This window comes from Leptonotus elevatus, chromosome 13 (genome assembly GCF_054856555.1).
Source record: "Leptonotus elevatus isolate MCC_2025b chromosome 13, RoL_Lele_1.0, whole genome shotgun sequence".
Classification (NCBI taxonomy): Eukaryota; Metazoa; Chordata; class Actinopteri; order Syngnathiformes; family Syngnathidae; genus Leptonotus; species Leptonotus elevatus.
In genome coordinates this window covers 1128376-1148372 of record NC_141251.1, presented here as the reverse complement: position 1 = coordinate 1148372, position 19997 = coordinate 1128376, and the positions used below count along the sequence as shown (strand labels likewise).

The 19997-nt window shown below is 41.1% G+C and overlaps 2 protein-coding genes across 7 annotated transcripts in view; one reads left to right on the top strand and one right to left on the bottom strand.

Annotated features, from left to right (window-relative positions):
* Window positions 1-15661, bottom strand: part of LOC147163389 (multimerin-2-like) — a 31896-nt gene extending 16235 nt beyond the window's left edge. Inside the window, exons 1-7 of one of the 5 annotated variants that reach the window (XM_086093121.1) lie at window positions 15527-15661; window positions 13555-13886; window positions 8317-8495; window positions 6632-6880; window positions 2246-2368; window positions 1468-1574; window positions 482-562 (exon numbers count right to left, since the gene is read on the bottom strand). In XM_086093121.1, coding sequence (XP_085949247.1) covers window positions 482-562; window positions 1468-1574; window positions 2246-2368; window positions 6632-6880; window positions 8317-8381 — 625 coding nt within the window. In that variant the 5' untranslated portion in view covers window positions 8382-8495; window positions 13555-13886; window positions 15527-15661. Of the gene's footprint in view, window positions 1-481; window positions 563-1467; window positions 1575-2245; window positions 2369-6631; window positions 6972-8316; window positions 8496-9575; window positions 10067-13554; window positions 15501-15526 lie in introns of those variants that run through there. The other 4 variants (XM_086093125.1, XM_086093122.1, XM_086093126.1 and 1 more) reach the window with 4 other exon arrangements.
* On the top strand, window positions 9504-14022 carry cbr1 (carbonyl reductase 1). 2 transcript variants are annotated; one of them, XM_086093127.1, is made up of 9 exons: window positions 9504-9521; window positions 9624-9728; window positions 9801-9959; window positions 11336-11450; window positions 11538-11707; window positions 12569-12676; window positions 12831-13039; window positions 13593-13646; window positions 13720-14022. In XM_086093127.1, the coding sequence occupies exons 3-9, from the start codon at window positions 9842-9844 to the stop codon at window positions 13891-13893; spliced, it is 948 nt and encodes a 315-aa protein (XP_085949253.1). In that variant the 5' UTR covers window positions 9504-9521; window positions 9624-9728; window positions 9801-9841; the 3' UTR covers window positions 13894-14022. The 2 variants fall into 2 exon arrangements, with proteins under 2 accessions (XP_085949253.1, XP_085949254.1); XM_086093128.1 differs by lacking the exons at window positions 9504-9521; window positions 9624-9728 and having other exon boundaries at window positions 9803-9959; window positions 11253-11450.
* Window positions 15662-19997: the final 4336 nt, after the last annotated feature.

Genomic DNA, 19997 nt, shown 5'->3' with positions numbered 1-19997 from the left:
TGCGCACGCGTGTCATAAAACGCGATCACGCGACCGACTTGACGTTTTGCTTTCAGACTTCAGTAGTGACGTGAGGACCGATCCAAATGTCAATTAAAAAAAACACAATGTGGAGTTAATTTTTTTGGGATGGAACTGTGATTGCTTGGTCAACACGGTGTCCTCGCGGTTTGCATGTCTGCCTCCCAGTTCTGGGTTTGAATCCCTGGCCCACCTGTGTGGACTTTGCATGTTTCCCAACCTGGTTTTTCCTCCCACATTCCCAAAACATGTTAGCATGTTAGCTAGCTTCATTGAAGAATTTAAATTGGTGCCAACGCGAGCGGCGTTGCTTGTTGACATTTAATGGCGACCAGTCCGACGTTTGTCTGCATGTGCTCTGTGATGGTGACCAGTCAATGCTTTGGTCTAAATGTGCCCTGACATTGACTGGCGACCAATCCGTTGTTTTGGAGCCGTGCCATGTGTGAGGTGGGCGTACCAGCAGTGTGGAGACTTCCAGGCGCTCTCTGGACTTCGGATCCTCCAATCAGAGACGAGCTTGCCAAGTCGGTTTGAGCGACTGCCAAAAGACAAGTTAACGTTTTATTTATTATTATTATTATTATTATTATTATTATTTTAATCTTGACCTTTTCAATAAAGTCCATTTATAAAAGCATACAAAATCGACGACACGAGCGTGTGCCCGATAAAGAGCCGACAGGAAGTGGCTTTTATTGACGTCTGTCTCCTTTTCAGGACGTCCTTCTCCGGACTGCAAGCAAACATGACTCGTTTCCCACAAAACAAGTCTGGACTAAATTAAATGAGTGCTGGTCCCGAATAGACTCCCGTTGGGGGCAAGAGAAAAGAAATATTAAAAATAGAGCTCAATGGAAACAAAAATGCTCTGTTAAGAAAGACGTTTTTAGCCCAATTCAACGCAAACACACACAAAAACATTGACGTCAACGTCACAAGCAGAAAATAGAGTTCCTCAAAAAATGTTGTTGTTTGTTCAGTTTCCTTCCTTTGAGGGTTTGACATTCTGTTCTTGTGTTTCAAGTAACTCAAATGACATTGAAAAATATCTTTTTGTCCCTAAAAAAAGTATATATTATTTTTTAGAGGTAAATGACTAATTTAAGAGACTACAGGGTTTTAACTACATAACAATAAAGGATAATTACTTATTTACTCAAATATAATGTAAAGGAAAGATAGTGAGGGTAAACAGTATTGGTCCTCGAAGAGAACCTTGAGGAACGCCAGAGTTCACTTCAATTGTTCTAAAATGGTGGAAATGGGAGCCATCAATCAACTTCATTTCATAACTCATATCTCTAAGTGTGTTTTCAAACGGTTGCATGCAATCGATCTCAGCCAATCAGTGAGCACGAATCAATCATTGGCGGTGATTGACACCAAGTGGCAGCTTGTTGCCGCGGTGACGAGACTTCAGAACATAAGAGAAGGCGTGGTCACCTCTGTCGTCACAGTTGTCTCCTCCGTGTCCCGGACAACATCGCCACAGCAGCGCGGTGGTCACCTTCTGCTTCTGCCGGTAGAGCGGCCGAGTGGACAGCTTGTACCTGCGCGCGCGGACACAGCGTAGCAGTAATATTCATATAGATTCATATTTCAATCATAATTTGTCCCTCTCCTGTGGCTCACTGCAGATCTCTAAATATCTATTTTTTTTTTTACATATCTATTTTTTAGACTAAATATTGTTTCAATGAATGGGATAGATTTAGATAAAATGTGAATAATTAAAGATTTAAAAAATGAAATGAGTCCAAATATTAGAGACGAAATGTAGATGAAAAATTATCTACAAAAAATGACCATAAAATGTCCAAAAAGGAAGACGAAAAGCAGAACATTACCATAAATTGTCCATGAAATAAATTTAAAAAAAAACAGAAAAGACAATGCTTAAAAAGTAAGCATAAAATGTCCAATAACAAAAGAAGAAATCTAGAAAATTACCATAAAATGTCTTTGGAATTGCCAAAAAAAAGTTAGGAATTTGCCAGAAAAGTTAAAAAAAAAAGTATGAAAAATTACCCCCAAAACTTTTTTAAAAAATATATGAAAAAAAAAAAATCCAAAACCAGAAGACGAAAGGTAGAAGAAAGTGAATTGGTAATTTAGGTCCTTTCTTTTGCCTAAAATGTCTCTTTTGACAGGAAAGCTTGCTAACGCCGCGTCTAGAAACAGCAAGAGAAAATATTTGACGCTTTTGTTGTTGTTGGCTTACATGACCAAATGACAGTCTGGCGTTCTGCTGGGACACGGACTTTGGGACTTGATGGTGTATTTCTCCGTCCCGCACGCCACCGCCATGGTGACCACCCGCTTCTGCACAAACGCGCACCAGTTCCTGCAAAACGCACACACGCGTCATTTCCCGCGCGTTGCGAAAAAACATTTGTACCTTTTTCGCATCAACATTTTTATTATTATCAGTATTATTATGATGATGATGATGATGATGATGATCTCAGCTCATCTTCACAGCAAAGTCAAATCAAACAAAGCAGAAGTTGAAATCCGGCGAGGGACAACATTCAGATCTAAACCGATTGTTTGAACAGCTTTCGTGGCGCACGATCCCTATTTTTGTGCGCGCTCGCGTCTTCCTGCTGCCTGCGCAGGATAAATGACGGATGGGAAAGCATGACTTCATCCAACGTTTTGGGACTTTTATTCCTCCATTGTTTCCTGCACTTCCTGTTGGAGGGGCGAGCGGGCGGGGCATCGCATCGAATCTCACAATTCAACGACTGTACAAACTTTGCCTTTGTATTGGTTCAGCACATGCGGTCGAATTTACCCTCAAACATTGCGATAACTCAAAGTCAAATATTTGCAGACGTGACCGGGAAAGCGCAGGAATTTCCATGTTTACAACGTTTGTCCCCCGCAACGATCAGTTAAGGACACAATTTCCTATCGCAACGTCAATTTTTTTCTTCTTCCAGTAAGCTCAGTGGGTGTCAACCGTTTTGGAAGGACGGAAAAGCGAGACGTGCTTCACTTATTTCCCACTTGAAACACCCACAAGGAGGATGTAGAAGAAGGAGAAGGTTTTGTGGCGTTGTGCTGACTCGGTCGGCATCGGAGCGCGTCCACCCGCATGATGAAGATGCTGATAAGAACGTTCTCTCATTTTTTTGTCTGCCGCCAACACGCTTTCATGCGCGCGATGGAAGCTCAGCACGAGCCGCAAATGGCAATCAGTATCTCCGGCTTTGGAGTTGGATCAGAAAGAGATCTGGATCAGAACCGATGTGAATGGGAAGGCATTTGAATCAGAAGTGGTTTCGAGTACAACTGACGCGGATGCAGAAACAATGTAAATAAGAAGAGATGTGAATCAGCAATGTCACCTGGAAGAACCGATGTAAACCAAAAAGCTATTTGGATCAGAAGTGATGTAGATCACAATGTGAGTGAGTGAGAACTGATGTGAATCGAAAGTGAATCGGATTTGATCTGGATCAAAACCAATGTGGAGCTTTCAAGATCAGAACGGACGTGAATCAAAAACAATCGAGATTAGAACCAATTTGGAGCTCCAAACGCCAAATCACAAGAGATGCGGATCAGAAGCAATGTGAATCCAAAGCAATCCGGATCACAACTGATGTGGATCAGAAGCAAAATGAATCACAAGCAATTTAGGACAAAAGCGATGGGGATTCGAATCAGAACCATTTGGGAATTAGAAGCAATACAGATCCAAAGTGTTATAGAAGAGAACCAACGTGAAGCAGCAAGCGATGCGAATCACACGAAGTCCAGGTCGGAATCAATGTGAATCGCAAGAAAAGAGAATCGGAAGCAATGTGGATCCGACTGTTTCCTCATTCCATGGATTTGCAATTTCTTCTTCTGCATCTTGTGGATGTGGCGACACATGAGTGCCACCTGTTGAACAAATGGAACACTGGCATGCATCAAGAGGTCAACAAGTCCTGCGGGAGCTTTTGACCTCTTCCTCTGCAGCGTCACATGACCTCCACACACACGCACGCACACACACACACACACACACACACACACACACACACACACACACACACACACACACACACACACACACACACACACACACACACACACACACACACACACACACACACACACACACACACACGTTATGGATGTTGTCAATAAAGCTGATTCAAACATCATGTGTGTGTGTGTGTGTGTGTTAAAGCGCTAATGGAGGACTTGTTTTCTCAAAGGCCCTCAGGAGTCTTTCGGGGTCCCGAGGGGTCCTTCAAGGTTTCCGTCCACGGAGGACCGGTTTCTGAAGGTTCAGGCGTCCTCTGCGAGGCAGCGCCAAAACACGTCCGTCGCAGCGACATTCAATCCTGGTATTTAGTCTGAGCAGCGGACACAAAGTGACGCGCACGTCAACACATTTGTGACAAGTTGCCCTCAAGTGACGCTTCAAGTCACTCTGCGGGAAACTCCAATTTCATCACGTGAAAAGGCAAACCTTTCTTTTCACGCAACGAACATCTGGACCAGTCCACCAAAACTCCACAAATAGTGACTGCGTGCCGTTGATTTACTTAACTGCAGATGGGGGAGGCACATATTACAAAAAAGTAATTTTTTCATGTTTACATACAAATAGTTGTGTGTCTCTGTAGTGCCTGCCCCCCCCCCCCCTTCACGTGTGAAATTAAAATACAATGACATCTTTAGTGATGTGATTATTTCTGAAAATGTGTCGCACCCAGTTCAAAGTTCCAGAGCCAAAAAACACAAATACTTGAATCAAATCACTATCATGTCAAAGCCGAAAGGTAAGCAGAGCTGCATGGTTACGAGCATTGGGTCCTAAAAATACAGCCAAACCCCTGCTTACTTGTGATTCAGCACCTGTGGATTCACATTTTCCCCCCCTATTTTTTTGTTAATATTTAAAAAAATAAGATTTCTTTGGGTTCGAAAAAATAAAAATAAATAAAATTTTTGCTCCCTAAATGCATTTCAATTATACGCGACTTTTCGCGACTTGCAGGTTGACTGTCATGTTATGCTATAAGAATACATCAACTAAGTTGCTTACGTATGAACTCGTTAGGGTTCGAGATCATCTCCGTCAAGTTTCACCCTGGCAAGGTTTTGCCCTTTTTGGCCGCGACATCCGTCAGAGTTGAATATCTGTTTTGTTTTTGTCTCATATGAGCAACTGTTTTGTTTTGGTTGAGCGTAAAATGTCGCCGCTGCTTGACTTTCTGCGTCTGCGAGGGGCATCGTCAACGTGGAGCGGAATGAGGGTCCGTGCTCAAAAAGTAAAACAAAAGAGGGACGAGAATTCACAATCTTTTTGTATCTCTACTTTGAAACGTCGCTATTACGATCTCTGATTGTCACATTATTCATATTATTACAAAAGAGGATTTCAAAAAATAATTATAAACATCCATTTTGCACAATGTGGGACAAGAAAGAAAAAAAAAAACTCCGCGTGAGAATCAAACCAGGATCCGTTAACTGTGAGGCAGACGTGCTAACCACTAACACGCGCACATCATTCCACGCAACCACAACAGAAAAGAAAAGTGTCCAATTTCAACATAAAGTTGTCCTGAAGGTGGCGCTGCATGACAAGCCAGACATGATTTGGGAAAAGCTCCATAAAGCGACGTGACGGGCTTGTCTGATACCTGGCGAGGCCTCGTAAAGCGTCGGCGTGGGCGGCGGACGGGAACAACATGCTGGCAGTCAAAACACGGCAGGACTTCCTGTTTGCTCGCAGCGAAGGCGCCACACGCGTGGAATGTGAACACATGTCAGGGATGAACACGTTGTGGAGGCTACATATGAGCATCATTTGGTTTCACTTCTGTGCTGCAGGCGGAGCCAAAATTAAGGCGAGGAAGCCAAAATTGACATGTGCTTCTTCTATAGCTTTGACAGCTAACACTTTTGCACTTTTTTTTAATTTGCTAGTAAAAATCTGCTCGTAAATGTCTAAAAAGCAACGTTTATGATTCCACGTCGATGCCACAAGATGGTAGCAAAGCACTACTTTAGTCTAAGTGAAGCTCCTCCAATCACTTCACCATAGTTCCTTGGTACTAAGATGCCACAATTTGATGACAAGGCGCTACTTTTGTCTAAATGAAGCTCCTCCAATCACTTCAACATACTGTCGTTCATTAGCGCCACACGCTCTAAAAAGTGCTGGATCAAAAATAACCTCATTTTGGTCAAACATTTTGACCAACCCGCTTCCCAAGTTGTGGCTTGGTCCTCTTTTTTTTCAAATTTTTTTTTTTTTTACCCAGGAGTTTTAAGGGTGTAAGATGCCACAAGATGGCAGCAAAGCACAGCTTATTTTCCCTTTCTTAATGAAGCTGTGTAAAACAGTTCCTTGGCACTAAAATGACACCAAAGCACAACTTTTACTGTAACCAATCCAGTGCACTTGTGCTGAGGCCAGTGGTTCGTTCCAAGTTGCAAATCACGAATACGTTGTGGGAACATTCAACAAGTGGAAGTTACAGGAAAAAAAGAAATAACACAATGTTTGAAATATTCATAAACCAAACTAAAACAATAATTCAACAAATACTACAAATCTCAAAGTTCCCCGCTAACGTTGCCGTGGTGGACTCACCCGCTTCGGGCCGGGTAGTTGCCCCCATCCTGCATGAGGGGGGTCTCCTCAGTGGCACTGATGACACCCGCCGCCCCCCCCCAATCCTCGTCCTGGTCCTGGTCCTGGTCCTCCTGCTCCACCTCGGGGTCTCGGGCCCTCACGTCTCCGCGAGTGCTCAGCAGAAAAGCCACAAGCACCAGCAGAACCTTCACGCCTGTCATGATGGCTGCCGAGTGAGTGGCTGAGGGCTCGCGCGCCCGCCTCCTCCTTTTGAAAGCAAAGAGAGAGAGAGAGAGAAAGAGAGAGAGAGAGAGAGAGGATGAAGCAGAGAAGGAGGCGGCTGCTCCCACACGTTTCCCTGCAGGAAGTGACATCATATCATGATCAAATCTGATCAGGAGTCAACGTCTAAGCTCTACGTTTGACTTTTGATGTGATGAGATTTTGCTATTGGCCATTTGGCAAGAGGGCGTCGCCACTGAAACGTTGTTGTTGTTGACGTATTTAACCTTAATTGTGCCAGATAGAACTTTAAAAAACGGTTTCTTATTTACAATGTTGAGCTCGTATAGAACTCGAGTCATTTCATCGGTTTATTCGTCACTTAATAGACGACACAGGAAAAATAATGCAATGATAAAATAAATAAAGTTACATGACAAGTCGCATTACAAGTTCGGCAACTCTTCAAAGTCTTTCCGAGCACACAAGATAGCATGCCATTTAAAAAATAAATAAAAATAAATCTGTTTCAAATTTTTAATACATTTCGTGCAAAATTTTGTTCCAATTGAATATTATAAGATGGCACGGAATTGATTTAACCCAATTTTAAAAAATTTTTTTTTATACCTGTAATGTTTTCCTTTGTTAATGGTGATGCCAAGTTTTTTTTTCTAAACATGCAGACACTGATTCCCTTCTTCCTTTTATTTTTCTGTATGTGGCCCTGAGTGGAAAAAATCTGAACATTCCATCCCATAATCCATCAATATACAAACAGATACCAAAAAAAATAAAAGAGTTGCCCCCCCACCACCCCAAAAAGGTATAAAATATGACTTCATTAGACCAATGGAACGACAGATAAACAGATACTTTATTTATCCTGTCAGGGAAATTAAATTATTTGACAATTTATTATCATATTCACACCTTACAATATAAATAAAATGCACAAAATATAATTTTTTTACTTATCATAATATTACTTTTATTCTGAAAAAAAAAAAAACTTGATTTGAATTCACAAGATTAACAACCTCTACAGGAAAAAAATGATAATCTTGGAAAAAATAATGACTTTAATCTCATCCAATTACAGTTTTTCTCGAAAAATATGATTTTAAATTTAAAAAAGCTGTGATTTTATTTGTGTCAGATAAAATTCTCACTCTCAATTTATTTATTTTTGTTACAGAAAAGTGTGATTTTTTTTAAAATTATTGTTAAATTATGACATCCGTCTAATAAAAATACGATTTTTATTTTAATCGCGATTTTCAGCGTTTTATTTTTCCCAAAAATCCAACATTATTCTGGTAAAATCATTAGGACTTTTGCGTTTTCTTTTTCAAGAGACATTAATAAACAAGCAAACAAAAAGTCAAATCACTCAGGTTGCAGTGACGTCGCCCTCCACAGGTGGTGCTATTCGCCCAAAAGGGAGCCTTGAGGCTCCTTCGTGTCCTGCAAGCAGTCACCTGATCTCTGGAGGCATTTCCTCCTCCTCCTTCTCGTTCCTTCCTTCTTCGCCTACGAAACACATCGCTCACTCTTTCTCTCTCTCTCTCTCTCTCTCTCTCTCTCTCCATCTTCATCCTCTTCCTGTGCTGCGATAAGGACGCAGGAAATCCACTGGGCCACTTCCTGTCGTCACGCTCTGGATGGAGAGAAGACATTGAAAGACAAGTTCAATATCCTTTTCGTTTCATGAGCACGACAGAAAAGCAGTAACGAATCAACTTACATTTCAACACAAATGGAAGGCGGCAGATCAAACACGTTTCTTGTTTTGGCAATACAAGAAATGTGAATGATTGTTGACAGTGATTGTGTTTATCGGGTGTGACAAGATGTCTTCCTGCTGTCACATTTGCTTTGCATTTGATTGCTGACTAAAGCCAAGCAGAGGGGTGTGTTCATGTTAGATGACTTTTTGCACAGAGAGGGAGAATGTGTGCGTGTGTGTGTGTGTGTGTGTGTGTCACTTCCGAGGATTGTTGCAGCCAAGACCTGGTGGGGGGCTAAAGGGCGTGTGACTAAACAGGGGCTGAAGAGAAAGTGACAGCCAAACCAAGTGGATGAATAAATAAACGAATGAATAAACCCCTCCAAGCATTCACATTGAATTCCATCACATAAACCAAAAACATATAAGACATAAACATTTTTCCACAGGTGCGGTGGACTCTTTCATTAATTGTGTATTGGTGTTAGGTCAGACTGACAATGTTGAGAACATAATTGTATTTTTTTGTAACTGTAAACTGCCCATGTCTGACCAACGGGATGTGTCTCGACGCTCTTTTCAACTGTATTCATCCTGTAAAAAAACCCTCAAAACAAACATATTAGTGTGAGTTGCCACCCTGTTCAAGTTACATTTTCTGCCCTTGTTTAGTATTTTATTTGTTTTGTTTTTAAAATATATCTCATTGTTGAAACTTTACCATTGTTTTATTGTTTCTTAATTATATTTTATTTTAGTTGCAGCTACGGTTTAAGTACAATATAAATATATTTGTAATTGTTAAATTGATGGGGAAAATAAGACAGTCAGATAAAATATAATTAAACCCTTTATATAATTCTCAGCCTTAGAATATCCATATATTTCTCGTAAAAGTATTTGTTTTTTCTTTTTTTGTTTCCAACGTAGAATAACGAAGACAACCAAGTGAATATAGTAAGTACACATCCATGAAGTTGCTGTAAGCAAGAAAAAGAAAAGGTACTGCACCTTTAAATCCAAGCGATGCCGAAAAGTGCGTTTTCATTGTCTGGCCAGCAGGTGGCAGCAGGTTCTCATACACCACGTCAAGTTTACTGCTACAGACAGACAACATTTTAAGAATAAACCAGGAACGACGTCGTAAAATCAGCCAATAAGCGTGTAAGTGCAACAGCGGTGTTTATCAATGCGCACTACGTCCACATATTAATCCATTTGGCGGGACATTTCCAGGATTTTCTCCTGGAAAAAAGGGAAAGGGTGGAAGCTGGAGGATGTTTTTCCGGGTGTGCGCACTGAGGCTGCGCACAAGTGCAACCAGCCTTTTGTGTTCTTCTGTTGGATTCCAGCAGTTTTTTTCTCCGCTGCTGCACAACGCAACAACAATTACAAGTAAGAAACCCTTATTTAGCATTTGCACAAGTGCACACAATATGAGCAACTTAAGTGTTTCAAGATGCGCGTTTTAAATTAAGCGAAGTGAAAGCATAATCTTGTGACAAACGTTCATTTAGTGGCAACGGAAGGTTTCGTACGTGCGGTGCTCATCGATCGAATGATTTCAAGCCAACAAGTTTAACATTTAAATGACGTGTTTTTTTCAACGTTAATTTGACAAACTGCAGTTTAACACGATCTAAAAGGAAAAGCATGCATCGGGGTTAAAGTTCATTAAGTCAACTGGCGATACATGCGCACTTCAAAAAAAAGTTGTAACTTCATTTTTATGTAATACTGGAGTCAACTATTATTAGGTGCACATTCTATAAGTTTACCCCCCCCCCCCCCATTTTCTGGCGACGTAAGGAGACTCAGTCACCATGACTCAGCACATCTGGCCGTTGTTGGAGCGTCCAAAATCTCTTATCAGAATTATTTTCGCACAGAAAACTTTATTGTAATAAATATACAGTCATGTATAAAAAATAAATGCATTTTATTGATATATACACAAATGTATCTTTGAATATTTTTATATGTAGAACACAATCAGGTGTGAATCTCCACAGGCAGTTATGTAACACACACGCTGCATGTCACCAAATTCGTCTCGTATGAGAAAGTAAAATGCACGTTTCTCCACGCGACATTCCAAAAAACAAGTTGAGTTTGTTCGTCCAAGCAATGGCTGCCAATCATGACTTAATCCACTTTTTGTATCATGTAAAGCACATTGATAGAAAACAATCAGTACAAAAAATACAATGTGCCACGTACATCATTCAGAATTTATATGTATTCAGTTAATAACATGACAACATCAAACTAGGACTGCAACTAACCATTATATAATAATGCTTTTTTATATTTTTTGATTAATTGATGAATCAGATTTAAAACACAACAACCATGTATTTCACATTTACAGTGCGGAAAATGCTCAAACATGATTATGATTCACATCCTGGGCAGATTAGTAATCTGATTTGACCCCCCCCCCCCCCCAAAAAAAAATCAACATCCCAAAATGTTACCAAATTAACAAAATAGAATGAAAGCAATTTCATGGAACAATTATTGGAGCTGGAGGTCAGTGCTTGTGATAGCAAAGGAAGAAAGCTTGCCTGTCGTATTTGAAATCAAGTGTGATAAAGTCAGAATTCACTGTCAGCGAGTCCTAAATAACAAGAGAAACATTTGTGTTGCAAATTAATATCTAATGTTTCATTTTTATTTCCGCCACAGCAGCCAAATATCGAAAAGGACACGTCGATTGCTTTCATTCATTCGTCTTTGGTTAACCATTTCCTCCTGTCAACTTCACCCAGCGATGTCCAGCAAGGTTGCCGTGGTAACGGGTGGCAACAAAGGCATCGGCAAGGCCGTCGTGCAGGCGCTGTGCAAGGAGTTCCACGGCGACGTCTACCTCACCGCCAGAGACGAGTACGTCTTTTCACACGCCGGACACGCGAGCGCCTCAACACCAGAAAACACCAACTACTCTTTTTTTTTTTTTTTTTGATTTGGCAGAGGGCGTGGTAAAGAGGCCGCGGCGACTTTGAGCGCCGAGGGTTTGAAGGTCAACTTCCACCAATTGGACATCAACGACATCAACAGCATCACGCAGGCTGCCGACTTCTTTAAACAAAAATATGGCGGCGTGGACGTGCTCGTCAATAATGCCGGCATCGCTTTTAAAGGTAGCAAACACTAATACGGGATTTTTCAGACAATACGTCAGACTTTTTTTTTTTCATAGTTTGGCTGCTCGGGTATATTCAAACTTGGATCTTGAACCGGCACCGAACAAATGAGTTCCATTCTAATTCAAAACAAAGGTTTTCTTTTTTTGTTTAAAATGTCTTCCCTTAGAATTCCGTGTGGCATTTGTAGAATCCTGGCGGGTTATCGAGTCTTTTGCCGCCGTCCTTGTCGTGGATCTCCCCGGCGAGCTCGCTAGTTTAGCATTAGCATTTGCATGCTAAACTAGCATGCGGCAGACGCCATAACAAAGATTTGACTATTTACAGCAGCAAAAGCCGCGGGATTCTCGTTAATGTGAGACATTTTCAATTCAAAAGAAAAGTGGACGTTTCGAATCGCACTGGAACTCATTCGCCGCCGTCAACGCGATGAGGTAGCGGGGATTTTGCTTGTGAGTCAGAGTTCCACTGTCCTCGGTCTCGCATTTTGTAAAACACATTTTCCGAAAATATACGCAGCAATTTAGTTGATTCATTGATTAATCAGGCTTTTAATAAATGCATTTTAATTCCCATCCCTTTTTTCAAAAACAGTTGGTAAGAAAATTCCAAAATTTTGAAGCAGAGGTTTGTAAATTACTTGTTTTTTTTGCTTTCATAGCAGACTGATTATTATGTTGAAGAATATTGATTCAAATGTTGAGGATTTGGACAATTGTAGGTGTGAAAATGATTCATCGATTATCAAAAATAATTTGATTATCGATGAGCTTAGTAGCCTTTTTGAAATGCTGTTTATCCATTAGAGTCCCCCAACAAGAATTATTTTTTTTAAGTGTTTTTTCTTTTTTCTTTTAGCGGCCGACACGGCGCCGTTTTCCCAGCAGGCCGAGGTGACGCTGCAGACCAACTACTTCGCCACACGGGACACGCTGACCCACTTCCTGCCGCTCATCAAAGCAGGAGGTAGCGACGCGCACACGCCTTTTGCCAAACTTGGCTCAAGTCAGATTGAACATTTGACTTGATTCATTCCATGGAATTGACTTGAAACTTATGACTTGCACATACGTGACTTTCTCCCAACGGCGGCCGCCTTGCTGTTGCCGGCGTCTTGCAGGCCGCGTGGTGAACGTGTCGAGCTTCGTGAGCGTGCGCAGCCTGAACAAGTGCAGCCAGGAGCTGCAGAAGCGCTTCCGCAGCGACGACATCAGCGAAGACGAGCTGACGGAACTCATGACGCGCTTCGTGGAGCTCGCCAAGAACGACCAGCACAAGCAGGGCGGCTGGCCCGAGACGGCGTACGGCGTCTCCAAGATCGGCGTGACGGTAACACGCCGACCGCACCCGTCCGCATTTCAAACCTTTTTGGGGGGGAGACAAAAGTATTGGGACACTTACGGCATGTGAAAAGCGATGACAGCTTTCAGGAACGTACAGCAAGTCAAATAATGAGGAAGAATTTGGACAAAAGTATTGGGACACACAATATATATATAACTATAAATAAATGTGGGATTTGTACAAAATGAATGAGAAACCTACAGGAAGTGGAAAAAGGTGGACCAAAGGATTCAGACACATCAGAAGTGAAGTGAAGTAATAAAAAAAGGTGGAGTCTGGACAAAAGCATTGGGACACATACAGGATGTGAATAGTGAAGAAAACGTTTTGGGACATGTTCAATCACAAAATGTGGCGTTTGAACAAAATGATGAGGACACTCGTAAGTGGAAAAAAATGTGGCGTTTTTGACAAAAGTCACGAGACACATAAGGGGAGTGAAAAGTGGATTAGGACGAAACTATTTGGAGCGGTACAGGAATTAGTGTGTCGAGTGTTACCTCATTAAGTGTCTTGTTGTCTGCGTGTTTCCTTTCAGACTCTGTCCATGATCCACGCAAGGCGTCTGTCCAAAGAGAGACCAAACGATCAGGTAGCCAACACACGTTGTCTTTTTTTGGAAAGTCTCACAGGGTGTTGATTGAACGCAAAAATGCTGTGCTCAGATCCTGGTGAACGCGTGCTGTCCCGGCTGGGTGCGCACCGACATGGCGGGCTCCAAAGCCCCCAAGTCTCCAGAGGAGGGCGCCGTCACGCCCGTCTTCTTGGCGACGCTTCTCGCCGGAGCTTCGCAGCCTCACGGGAAGTTTGTGTCGGACAAAACGGTCCAAACCTGGTAAAGTCCGGCAGCCTGGTTACGTCATCTGCAATAGCATCTGTAATCTGTATGACGGAGCACTTAAAAAGGGAATGTACACGTTTTTCTACAAGCTTTGAAATAAAAAAACAATAAATGAGTGAAACAAGAATGTCAAATTGCCCCGTGGTTTTTCTTTTTTGAGACAAAAAAAAAAGGTTGTGCTTGGCACGCTGATATAGATTTGTAGACAAGAACATCAAATGTTGGAAGCGCTCTACCTACCAGTGAGAAAGAAAAAAATGATTTTGAACAACTCGTGATCTAATCAAGTCTGTTAAATCCAAAATATTGTTAACACGTATTTCTTACTCTACATTTTACAATCAACCGAAAACATCCGTCAAATTATCAAAAAGTGATGTCAGATAACTTGAACTCTAGTGACATCCAGTGGTCATTGCGGGTATTTCATTGGAAATCCTGTGATATTGTGCATTGAAATTTGTGTTATTATTAAACATCATTTGAAAATGACAGTTGATTTGATTATTTTGTTTGTCTTCCGCCCAAAATTTGTGCACTTGACAGTTGTGTTAGCAAAGTTAGCCTAGCTCGTCATTTGTCATTTTGCTCCCGGAAAAGCAAAATGTCACAGCGTGTGCTAATAACGTGTCTGGTTTGTGTCATTGTCCCAGCGTGGAAGAAGTCAAGATGCGGCATTTTCATGTCCTCTTTGACTTTCTAATGGCTTCCATCCTCGGCGGACCTTTTCTCCGGAGCGTTGCGCTTGTCGAAAAGTGAAGCGTGCATTTGTGTTGACATTTCGCCTGCATTGTGTTGCCACTTGGGAACAACATGTCACACTCGGCCAAAGAATCTGACTTGACATTTTACTCTTCCACGTCATGTCTTCGTGTGTTTTCGGGACATCAAAACAAATGACACACATTTTGCAGACGCGTCATAATTGTGTCTTTTTGGAGGGAGGAAAAACAAGGTGATGCTTTGAAAATGATTTTCTTTCACGTGTTATTGACCAAATTGTATTTGTAAGAAAGAGTCATATTGTAATCAGAGTGACTTATATTGAAGTTGGAGACCGTGAATTGTAGTGAATACTATCATGTTTAATCAAAACTGAAAAACAAATGTTTTGTAATTAAAGTTAAATGTATATTATCATAATGGGACTGAATTGTATCGTAATTGCAGTTCATTGGAGTCAATCATATCGGATCAGATATTCATATATTGATATTGAGAATTGAGATTTACATGTGCATTAACTAATCATCAATTTGGATAAAGGGAATGGCTTGAAATCAGAGAAGGTAGTATATCGATTCATTATGTACAATATTTGTAAAACAAAAAATAAAATAGTAGCATCTGACACGCTGATGTACAAGCCATAATCATTACATACATTAAAAAAAATGGAGCAAGAAATAAAAAGCTAACTAACTCCCTAACCCCCTGCCCTTTTAACCTTAACGTTTGTGTGTCAGAAGCATTTCTCTTAAATTATTATTATTATTTTTTAAAGAAAATACCAAGTTTGATGGAAACTTAACCGCAAGCTAAGCTAGCAGGTAGCTTGCAAACGGATGAACAAATAAATGAACAAACATTGCAGGACTAAACATTTCAATAACGTGGCTTCGAGTACTCACTTATAGGCAGCCCTTCTCTGTCTTTGAGAAATTGTTTTCGAAGCAATAGTCATCCAAGAGGACTACAAATCGAAAGTTTACGCTTGACATCTTCTTGTTTTCTTCTTCTTCAGACTGACCAGAAGCTTAAACGCGTTGCTGCCTTCTAGTGGTGGGGAGGTATCCTACAGTTATACAGACCCGCTGACAGTCTATGACAATCTTTTTGGCTGCTTTATTCATGATTCATGCGATCTGGCATTTTGTTTCACACTGATGATCCAGTTGGTCAGTTACTTTATTGTGTCAATACACATTATTCAGTGTATTTAATAAAATCGTCCGGATTTGGTCTCAAAAGAGTTGAAATGAGAACTTCATTTAAATTTAAATTTAAATATGAACTACACAGTACATTGATCAATTACTGTTAAAAACGTAGTAATGCAACATTTTGCCATCATTTATACAACCTACAGTATTATATTGCATCGTATGTTATCGTAATTGGAGTGAATGTATTGCAGGAAGGCGATCAAGAAATATCGGCGGTCCTCAGTGATAGAGATGCGTGTGTGTCTGTGTGTGTGTGTGTGTGGGGGTGTGTGTGTGTGTGTGTGTGCGTGTGTGTGTGTGTGTGTAAATCGTATTCTGGCTGCGGACGGGTGTAAAAGCGAGATTCCCAAGTAGATTCCCAAATAGATAATCCTAATTGGACAGCGTGTGAGAGAGAAAATAATCCTGTAAACTGCAAAATGTCTGCCAACAAACACAAAGTGACCAGCAGAGAGAGACACACACACGCGCACACACACACGCACACGCACACGCACACGTTTGTGTGGCTGTTTGACGTGTGACTATTGCTATCTGACCTTGACACGATTTGTTTCTTTGAATGAATCGAGAAAAAAGAAGACTGAATCCCATTTGAAAACGATGTAACTAATCCATTGTATATAGAAAAAAACGATATATTATATGAGCGTATATTAGCAGCTAACATTTGTGCGTGTCAATCAAAGTGAAGGTTCAATCAATAGTGGCGCGCGCCCGTCTGATTGTATTAACGCCACATATGATTACATATCGACATTTTCATAAATGATGTGTTTGTAGAGTAATAAAAGTGCAACCTTGAGAGTAACCTCTCAGTCCATACGCGACGCGCGCGTCCTTCTTTCTGTTGATGAAACGACATCAGCATAAGAACAATATAAGATTACGCCTCTTGACAACAAAATAAAATTTTAAAAAAACGTCTGAGAGCATTGTTATATAATATTATTCCAACAAATCCCAGACATGGAGATGAAAAGTGGCTGCAGTTTGTAGTGATCACCACTAGAGGACAATAGAGCAGCGTTCAACTCCATAAAATCGCGTGACGTCATTACAGGGCGCCTGATGGGGAATTTTTGCTTCCGGAAGTGTCTTTTTTTTTTGGCAAGGGGGCATCTTTGTTAAATATGGAAGTTGTATCTGTCATTGATAATGTTCTTTCTGAATTTAGATGAACAGATATAATGTTAAAACTAAATCTTTTGGATATTCATGAAAAAAAAAAACCACTAAAACATTTTAATAATAATAATAATAATATTTTTTTTACAGAAGCCTGTTTGTATCCACGCTAACTCATTAACATCATTCAAAATAAATGCAGTGGTGCCTTGAAATACAAGTTCAATCTGTTCTACGGCCACACTCTTAAGTCAAAACACCCGTATCTCAAATCAGCTATCCTGATTGAAAATAATGAAAATGGCATTAATCAATTGCAGCATCAGACACAACCACCACCCAAAAATTAATAAGAAAAAATAGCACTCTATAAAGTTGTAAAATACAGACTAATAAGATAAATTTAATATAAAGCATGAAACAGGTTGTTTTATAATTTAACGCTACACCCAATTCAGTGCGCTGCTCTTTAGTGTGCCCAACTTGGCCACAAGGAGGCAGACACGAAGAAAGTAAAGAGTTCTTCTTCAACTGCACAACTGCTCGGCAAGTTGCTGCAATTTGGAGGATAAAGATTATATGCTTGTCTGACAATTCTCTACATGCCGTTGGACCATTTGTGTTCAAATATCCGTTGCTTGCAGGGATGTAAAACTGCAACTATCGACGCTAACGTTAGCATGTCATTGTTTTTTCTTCTTCTTCCCATTCATGTTGTCATTAAGCTATCATCACTGATGTTAGCAAGATCCTATGCAGGAAAATGTCCCAATTGGGTGTTAGCATGATGTGCTGGTAACTTCCGACTGCTCACCTTGAAAGCTACGGGTTAGCCAAATGCCAGAAGACGTTAATGTCTCAGATGACAGTTGAAAAGTGAGACAACAATAATGTTAAAAAAAATATATATATATGTCTGCTTTATTTTTTGCCTACAAAATCACTTTTTAGCCTTGAGTCTCTTCCAGAGACGTCAAAGGAGATCTGACAGTTTGACCCCCCCACTAACCGTCACTTGCAACCCCCCCTCACAGACCTCTGTGACTCGACCCCCTGCCCGCATCAATGTCCAACATCAGCATCAACAGAAGAAACTTGACAGCAGAGCGGAAACAAGCAGCGTAAGCGTTTGAGAAACGTCAGTAACTTGCACGTCTTTTGTAGGAGGACAGCACACTCTAGTGGACACTCGCAGAAACTGCAGCCCACAATCCCTTCTCGTTCATGTTTGTGATCACGTTTTCAGCATTTTCGCATCCACGTTTTTAACGTTTTGTTTCTTTAAATCATTGTTTTTTTTTATCTTTTCATCATGTTATCATCCATTTTTCAAAATAATTATGTTTTCACCATATTTGTCCATGATTTTATCACGATTTTCTTTTTTATCAATTTTTTCCTGTTTTCGTCACATTTTTAGCATGATTTTGTTGTAGTTTGGACGTTTTCCAACCCAGTTTCACAATTTAAAAAAAAAATCACGTTTTCTTCCCAATTTTTCATTATTTGAATCCTCTCTGTTTTCTCTCTTGTTGTCTATGTTCTCTCCTAATGTCCCGCAAAGTTTTCCGTGGATGTTGCTGTCCACGTTGTTCTGCATGCGTGCGACCATGTTGATAATTCTGACACAAATCGTGTTTGTCATGTTTTGTCCATGATAATCTTGCCGTTCAAAAAGGATTGCGTGACCGAACGAAGCGTGAAAACGCCGACCGGGATGCTTTCTTCCCGTCGCTAATTTGGCGCTAATGACGAGCGCCGGCAAAGAAGAATCAAAGATGGCGTCTGCGGCGGGTTGACAAAAACAAACCAGCGGGAAACTTTTTGGGACGGCGCGTCGACATATTTGTGACAGCATGTTTGTGAGCAGGCGGGACGTCTTTTCGTTTCTGTCAACGTGTCGACTTCCTGCCGAAAGTAAAACAACGTGACGCCGCGCCACATGCTGACGCGTTCTTGTTTTTTTGAGTAGTTTTGCTTTCTTTGATACTGATAATAGGAAATTAGTCCGAATATATGGTGTAATATTAGTGCAATCGTAATACAATGGACCCGTCAAATTGTTGCGGTTTGGCGCCCACAGAGTTACGGATTTTTTTCCCCCCCCAATTAAAAAAATATATTGTTGGCCAACATTTATTGGCAGCTAATCCCCACTTATTTAAAAACTTTTTGGGTAAAGATATAATAACATAAAACGAGCTTTATTAGTCCCACAATGTATAATTTTACAATATTTTGCATGATATAGTTGCAATATAATATACAATAAAATAAGTTATAAATTCAGTTTTCAGATGACGTTCATTCCCCAAAATAATGTTGGAGTGTTTGAGTGCAGATTATCGGCACATTCACAAACTGAGGGTGCGTGCACGAGCTCAACGGAAAACTTTAGTTCGATCATTAGTTCGTGAGTTAAGCTTGGAACATTCATTTTGTTTGGAATCTCACTTTGGAACCGTTTTCAGACTTCAAACGGAATAACCCTGTAAACGTTGCCTTGGTGAGTGTGTGCGCCACCTTGTGGTGCGTTTGTGAAACGCGGGCGTCCACGCTGGACCGTCTTTCTGGCGGAGCGTCTTGGGAGGACGCGGGCGGTCCTCCAGGCCGCAGATGGCGCGCCGCCTTTTTGGCGGGGAAGCCAGCTCAGGTGGATCTCATTGGCTGTCGCATCGCATCGCATCACGGCCGCTCGACACATATGTTGTGGGCGCGGGAGACCAAACTGCCCCCCCCCCCCTCCCCCCAACACCCCCCTCGGCTGAGCTGGACAAATCAACACAGATCCCTCCGCAGGGGGGGAAAACCTGGAAAGCAGATTTTCTTCCATGTGTCCTGCACACAAGCACAAAAAAAAAAGGCACTGCCATCGCCTGGCGACCGTTCCAGTTTGTCTTTATGTGCCCTGAAATTGGCTGACAAGCAGTTTGTTGTTTGTTAATATGTGATTTGACATTGATTGGCAACCAGTCCATTGTTTGTTTTAGGGACGTTCGATACTATTTTTTACTAGTACTATAAAATT

Excerpts from the sequence above, each read along its gene's own strand:
- cbr1 (XM_086093127.1), top strand. The coding sequence starts at position 9,842 with ATGTTTTTCCGGGTGTGCGCACTGAGGCTGCGCACAAGTGCAACCAGC. Across the intron at positions 11,708-12,568 it reads TGCCGGCATCGCTTTTAAAG|CGGCCGACACGGCGCCGTTT; the intron begins GTAGCAAACACT and ends TTTTTCTTTTAG. Across the intron at positions 12,677-12,830 it reads GCCGCTCATCAAAGCAGGAG|GCCGCGTGGTGAACGTGTCG; the intron begins GTAGCGACGCGC and ends GGCGTCTTGCAG.